The 6,802-nt window shown below is 47.6% G+C and overlaps 3 protein-coding genes across 3 annotated transcripts in view; 2 read left to right on the top strand and 1 right to left on the bottom strand.

Annotated features, from left to right (window-relative positions):
• Nucleotides 1-104: 104 nt before the first annotated feature.
• UREG_01233 (lysyl-tRNA synthetase) lies at nt 105-2,102 on the top strand (the record flags this gene model as incomplete). The annotated part of the gene is made up of 5 exons (XM_002541671.1): nt 105-347; nt 440-1,163; nt 1,308-1,375; nt 1,570-2,032; nt 2,092-2,102. The coding sequence occupies 5 exons, from the start codon at nt 105-107 to the stop codon at nt 2,100-2,102; spliced, it is 1,509 nt and encodes a 502-aa protein (XP_002541717.1).
• A 1,219-nt stretch (nt 2,103-3,321) lies between these two features.
• UREG_01234 (uncharacterized protein) lies at nt 3,322-4,758 on the top strand (the record flags this gene model as incomplete). The annotated part of the gene is made up of 1 exon (XM_002541672.1): nt 3,322-4,758. The coding sequence occupies one exon, from the start codon at nt 3,322-3,324 to the stop codon at nt 4,756-4,758; it is 1,437 nt and encodes a 478-aa protein (XP_002541718.1).
• Nucleotides 4,759-5,438: 680 nt separating this feature from the next.
• Nucleotides 5,439-6,802, bottom strand: part of UREG_01235 (cytochrome c oxidase assembly protein COX15) — a gene marked incomplete at both ends in the record, with an annotated part of 1,827 nt that continues 463 nt past the window's right edge. The window contains 2 exons of the mRNA XM_002541673.1: nt 5,439-6,574; nt 6,624-6,630. Coding sequence (XP_002541719.1) covers nt 5,439-6,574; nt 6,624-6,630 — 1,143 coding nt within the window. The remainder of the gene's footprint in view (nt 6,575-6,623; nt 6,631-6,802) is intronic.

Below are 6,802 nucleotides of genomic sequence, written 5' to 3' on the forward strand. Positions count from 1 at the left end.
TCACGGGTTTTCTCTTCGTTTACTCTGACTTCTCCCGTGAGTGTAAACTCTGGAAAACCGAAAACCCTGGCCGGAATCGTACTCTGTCAACAAAATCACCTACAATGTCTGATCAGGACCCCGCAGTCCAAGCGGCGGGGAACGCCGTCGCCAACCTGCATCTCGACGAAGTCACTGGCGAGCGCGTGTCCAAGTCGGAACTGAAGAAGCGTCAGAAGCAGCGTGAGCTAGAGAAGAAGAAGGCTGAAAAAGCTGCTGAAAAGGCTGCTGCCGCCGCCGCTGCTGGTGCTGGATCGGCGGGGAAGAAGAAGAGCGCTGAGGAGGAAGAATCGCAATTGACACCGAACGTGAGCGAATATCTGTTTGGGAATAGGGCGTCGGCCACGACGCATTGAAGATTGGCTTCTAAAATGCTAACTTGTGCCTGATCTCTCTTTAGCAATACTTTGAAATCCGCAGCGGGAAAATCAACCAGCTTCGTCAAACAAAGAATCCTAATCCTTACCCTCATAAATTCCAAGTCACCGCCGATCTTCGACAGTTCCTGAAGGAGCACCAGTCTCTTAAGAAGGGCGAGCAATTACGTGACAAGCAAATTCAAATTGCAGGAAGAATTTTTACCAAACGCAGTTCTGGTGCGAAACTGATCTTCTATGACATCCGCGCCGAGGGCGTCAAAGTCCAAGTTGCGTGTCAAGCGCAAGAGTCAACGGGAGATGTCCCATTCGAGGCCCAGCATGAGCATTTGAGGCGAGGCGATATCATTGGCATTATTGGATTTCCCGGTCGTACTTCGCCGAAGACTCGAGATGACGGTGAATTATCTATCTTCGCCCAGCAGGTTATCCTCCTCACCCCATGCTTGCATCAAATTCCTTCAGAACACTACGGATTCAAGGACCAGGAACAAAGATACAGACAGCGATACCTTGACTTGATCATGAACGATAAGTCTAGAAATGTTTTTGTCACGAGATCCAAGATGATCAGTTATATTCGGCGGTACTTTGACGAGCGCGATTTTGTCGAAGTTGAAACTCCTATGATGAACGCCATTGCTGGAGGTGCCACCGCCAAACCTTTTATCACGCACCACAACGAGCTGGATATGAATCTTTTTATGCGTATTGCCCCTGAATTGTACCTCAAGATGTTGATTGTCGGTGGGCTTGAACGTGTCTACGAATTGGGCCGCCAATTTCGAAATGAGGGCATCGACCTTACCCACAATCCTGAATTTACAACCTGCGAGTTTTACTGGGCGTACGCTGATGTTTACGACCTGATGAACGTGACTGAGGAGCTAGTCTCTGGCCTGGTCAAGCATATCACTGGAGGCTATGAAACGGTTTTCCACACCCCAAACTGGGGAGGAGTACAAGGTTAACTGGAAGGCTCCGTGGAAGCGTATCGAAATGATCCCTGCCCTTGAAGAAGCCACTGGTGAAAAAATTCCCACCCGGCGACCAGCTTCATACCCAAGAGACCAATGAATGGTTGAAGAAACTCCTCAAGAAGGTGAACGTGGAATGTTCTCCTCCGCAAACTAACGCTCGTATGCTCGATAAGCTCGTTGGTGAATTTATTGAGGAGACCTGCATCAACCCGTCTTTTATTACTGGCCATCCGCAAATGATGTCTCCACTTGCCAAGTACCACCGTGACCATGTTGGTCTCTGTGAGAGATTCGAGGCTTTCGTCTGCAAGAAGGAAATCGTGAACGCTTACACTGAATTGAACGATCCGTTTGACCAGCGGTTGCGATTCGAGGAGCAAGCTAGACAGAAAGCCCAGGGTGACGATGAGGCGCAGCTGGTCGATGAGAATTTCTGCACTAGCTTGGAATATGGGTTACCTCCAACCGGAGGATGGGGATTGGGTATCGACCGTCTTGTCATGTTCTTGACAGATAATTATAGCATCAAAGAGGTTCTTGCTTTCCCATTCATGAAGGATGAGAAAGTGACGGGGCATAAGGAGCCGCTAGCCGCGGAAGTTGTCGGTATAGAGCCGAGCCCAGAGGAAGGAATCCGTAAGTCTTGATCAACTACATCTTTCCTTGTCGATTGTAAGCTGCTAACTCTTGCTAAGCTCACAAATAAATTAAAACGACCGAGTTCCTTTGTTTGCTTGCGGAGTAATCAAACATCCAGTGAATAGATAACTGGGGGAATAAAAACAAGGCAAATTGGGTCCAATCTTCCATCCCTCTTTGCTGACTGGGATCTGCAAGTATACAACTGAAAATAAACATAGAAAATGATCACAATTGCCTTTTTGTACCGATTTCACAGTGTTGAAAAATTCGAATCCTATAATATCTTCTGTCCCTCAATGCCTGCAAAGCAGGGGCATTGGGATGCTTTTCCTTACATTTCTATCAAGATATCGATTCACTTTGAAAATTGGTATGATCAGCTATGGTCATTTCACTTTGCGGTGTTCTCTCTGCTAGGATTTCCTATCAGATTTCTTTTACTGCTTCTGTAGTCACTCTAGGATTGTAGTGTTTGCTTTCTCGGCCAGCCATTCACCATGAGAAAGATACCAAACTTGTCATATTGACAACTGTTTGAATATTCCATTCTACTTAATACCAAAATTTCATAGAGATGAAATTTATAGTGCAGTGGTGATAACTGCCTGACAGATTTGTTTACTTCTCGGATGTATAACAGCACACTCCCATATCCAATTCTCTCTTCCCTGCTGTGCTATTGATAATCTCAGTTTGATTCTCGTCGCCTTCCGGAAGCAAAGCCGAGCCATAAGGTGCGGTACCATCAAGCGCTATATTTATCCAAGTTTGAATCTGCCTATTGATGCTATCAATTAGCACAGTCACAAGAGTGAATATCAATACACTCCATTGTTTGGCTCCTGGTATTTACCGCCATGTTCACGGGCCTTCACTAAATCTTCCCTCAGACGTTGGCCTACTTAAAGTCAGGTTTTCATAGGGATTCCCCATCATCTCTGGTCTTTCTCCTTGTGTTTCTTCCTCATCTGTTCACAATCTTTCCTAACCACACTACCTATGATTTATACTCCAACAACAACAACACTTTAAGGGTTCTCACTTTGTCCTAGGCCAGGATAGATTTTAAGCTTCCTTCCTTTTTCTTTTCCTCCATTTTCAAGATCTGCTTTACCTTTCAAGAGAGCTCTCTGCAGGCCCTGGGTGTTAGATATAACTACCCAAAAAAACGTTGGTAACCATCATGACCCCCAGTTCATCAAGTATACTTGCTAATATATCAAGCCTTTTTAGTTCTAGTTTAACAGAAACAAACGTCGTCGACCTTGTCTCTCGAGCCAAACATGTATCCTAACACTAAAGATTCCTTTGCTGGCATTAATCCTGAAGAGTCTGCTTCCGCAGTTTCAGCTCAAGCCACATCTGAAGCTGGGCCTTCCGAAGAAGGAGCCAGATCCCAACAGCATGTTGCTCCAGATACTGTTTCATCTACTAGTTCTCTCTCCGATATAGACGACGACGAAGATGATGATATCCGTCATACCATCTTCAAAACCATTAAGATCCATACAGCCAAGTGCGACGTTTGCAACCAACATAATAAATCTACCCTGCGCCGCTGTATCGATTGTGGTTGGCAAATTTGTACCCCTTGTTGGGATGCTCGAGGCGGAAACGGCACCCATGGGGTTTCTCACAAATTTACTGGACCAGTTTTCAGCCCCGGAGGGCCAAATTTTGCCTCTCATGGTCAAGATATAGCTGCGGATGATAGCGATGAAACCATCAGCATTCCGGACGATGAAGTCAAACGCATGAAATCGAAAGCCAAGGCCAATATCAAGGGGAAAAAGCCTAACCAGCAGGCAAATCATGGTGTTGCGAAAGGCCGAGCTTCCGAACGAGCCCCAGGGGATAAGGGGAAAAGCAAAGCAGCAGGCACCAAAGCAAGTCAAAGCAAAGCGGCTATTCGAAAGTCAGCCAAAACCATTTCTACTAAACCTGGCAGCAACACAACCACCAAAGAGAGCCCTGTTGTCCTTGACGGAAACGATGCTGGTACGGATGACGAGTTGGAGTCTGAAAGTGCAGCGCAAACTGCGGCAACATCGACCCAACAGCCTCAGGCTGAGATGTCTCCAAATGACCCCAATAACCCAATGTTTTACTTGTGCATGGCCGCAGAACTTGCTTCAAATCAAGAGAAAGAACAAAGACTGCGAGATCAGGCGCTTCGCCTCCAAGCAGCACAGGCGATGGCTGCACGCGCTAGGATCCAGACTGCATTGACTGCCGGCAAAGCTCGATCGCCTCTTTTTGTCCCAATCGGCTCCTCCCCAGATCGTCTCCAAGGAGGTACGGCAACCGCTATAAACGAACATTCGCCCCTCCCTCAGTCCATGGCCCACCGCACCGGTCCGCAAACTACATTTCACCAGCCATCCATTCCAGGTTCCCTTCAGCCCCCAGGTATCGCAGGTCCAGCTTCGCAAACCTCGGTCTTTAAACGAAGTATTCTACAAGCCGATGCTGGGGAAAATACCACGAATCGTGAGGCCCCGCAACCTCCGCCAATTGCTGGACCCCAGGATCCTCGCTGGACTTCTGGATTTACCTCTTCTCAGCGACTTCGCCTTGATCCTGAATCCTCCTGGATTAATAGTTATACTAGTTCAATGTGGCATGGATCTTTTCAGCAGTTCAGCGGCCCTAGTGGGATGGATGAAGAGGTAGAGGATGAAGCTGACAGCAGATCTCATGGGCGCCCATGGGATCTGTGAAATTGCTACAGAAACCAGCAGCGAACAGAGCATTCAAGTGACTTGCTGGCCTGCTGTGCAGCTATGCAGCTTTTCTCCTTTCTAACTTTCTCTTCTGCATAATCCTTGGGTTTTCCTCTTTGAAGTTCCCCTGGATCGATTTTCCACGCTTCAGGTACCCATCAGTCAATTATTTTATTGGATTACCTTTTTCCACAAGTCATACGAGGCCATGGTGCAATATTCTGGCTAGCATCTGCTGAAGCTCCCTTTTTCAAGCTCTACATCTAGTAAATGCTTTGCTTCATTAATGGTATCATTTCAAACCTCCCCTTTTCTCTGAGATTACATCACCTGTCTTGTCCTTTGGTATGGTTTGTTTGGAGCTGTCGTCGTCCTTCCCTCGAGATGAATTTGCCAGTGCATAGCCCAAGTGAGGATAATAGATTGTAAATCTTCAGTTTCCTAGAATGAGTTGTTCATGAATGTTCTTGTCACATAGTTGATCACAAGCACCCGTTGAATGTACCAAAACAAATTAATATCCATTTCCCTTTTTATACACCTATGCATGACAGCATGATTGTAAACAGATTTAGTAAAACATGGAAGAAGTGGAGAGGTTATGAATAAATGGCTTCCAAAAGGAAAGGTGATATGGGTTGAGAAGAGACATGGGGATACTGCAAAATTAAAAGAGATCAGAGGTTCTTGATAAGAGGAGAAGCGGCGCGGGGAGCATTCGCACCCCTAGATTTCGCAACCATCTGAAGCAGACGGGCTGTTCTGGAAGGGTGCCAGACTCTACTGCCGAGGACTAGAACCCAGGTCAACAAGAAAAGACTGCCAGCCTGGTGCGCCGAAGCAAGGTGCATAGGTACGAGGTAAAGAAGGGTGCTGATTCCAAGGCCGACTTGCACCATGGCAAATGCAACAACCCCATGAACGCCCTTTTGGGCCACACGAGGGAGCATTCGTTTCATAGTCGGCGAGAATTTGGAGTATGCCCAGAGACCCATCACTGAGGAGAAGGTCGTCATGGCGAGGATACGGTGATCGAGCTGTACCAACGAAGGATTCTCGAGCATGTTTCTCCACCAAAGGTCGGAATTATCAGGTTTGCGAGAGTAGTGCGGGTCAAAAAGTTCAGATTTTGGTGGAGCGAGACCGAGGCCCATGTTAGGGAATTCATTGTAAATGAGACCTGCATCCAGGCCTGCGACAAGGCCGCCGGACATAGCGGTAACAAAAACAAGAAGTGCCAGGCCAGCCACAGACCGGCGGAAGATATTGAGTTTTGGGTCACGTAATGCCTCGAGCACATTCAGACCTTTTTGAGGATCAGCCATGAGACGATGTTGTCGAAGAATTGCCAATCCGTTCCAGAGCATTGCCACATAGCAAGCAAACGCTGCGCCCAAGTGAGCAGTCAATCTATACTGGCTTACACGTGGATGACTTCCAGGAGCGAACAGGTCGTCTTTCAAGCCGGATTTGACCATCCACCATCCGATAAAGCCCTGGAATCCAATTAAACCGGCAATCCCAGTCAGCCGGAGCGCCATTGGCTTCGAAACTTTCTTTGCGGCGGTAAGATAGATGGCTGGTAGAACAAAGGACAAACCAACGAATCTACCCCAGAGTCGATGGATCCATTCCATATAGTAGATGTTTTTGAACTCGTCAAGGGTCATATTGGGGTTTAGCACCTTATATTCTGGAGAGGCGCGGTATTTTGCGAATTCCGACTCCCAGTCGTCGGCATTCATCGGGGGTAAGGAGCCGGTCACGGGCCTCCATTCTGTGATGCTCAGACTATGTCGCAGGATGTCGTTAGCTATGAAACAAAGAGTCAAGAAGCCCTACCAACAGGGGCAAAAACATACCCGGACTCTGTAAGCCGAGTCAAGCCACCAAACACCACAATTCCGAACACGCTGGGCTGCGCTCCCAAGCAACCAATATGCCAACAATCTTCGAGCTAACGTCTGGGAATCGGGACCTGGCTGCAGAGCCCGCGTCTGCTGGTTGCTGCTTGAGAACTTCGCTCTCCGTTGCGAATTTC

Source organism: Uncinocarpus reesii, genomic scaffold, assembly GCF_000003515.1.
Source record: "Uncinocarpus reesii 1704 scaffold_1 genomic scaffold, whole genome shotgun sequence".
NCBI lineage: Eukaryota > Fungi > Ascomycota > Eurotiomycetes > Onygenales > Onygenaceae > Uncinocarpus > Uncinocarpus reesii.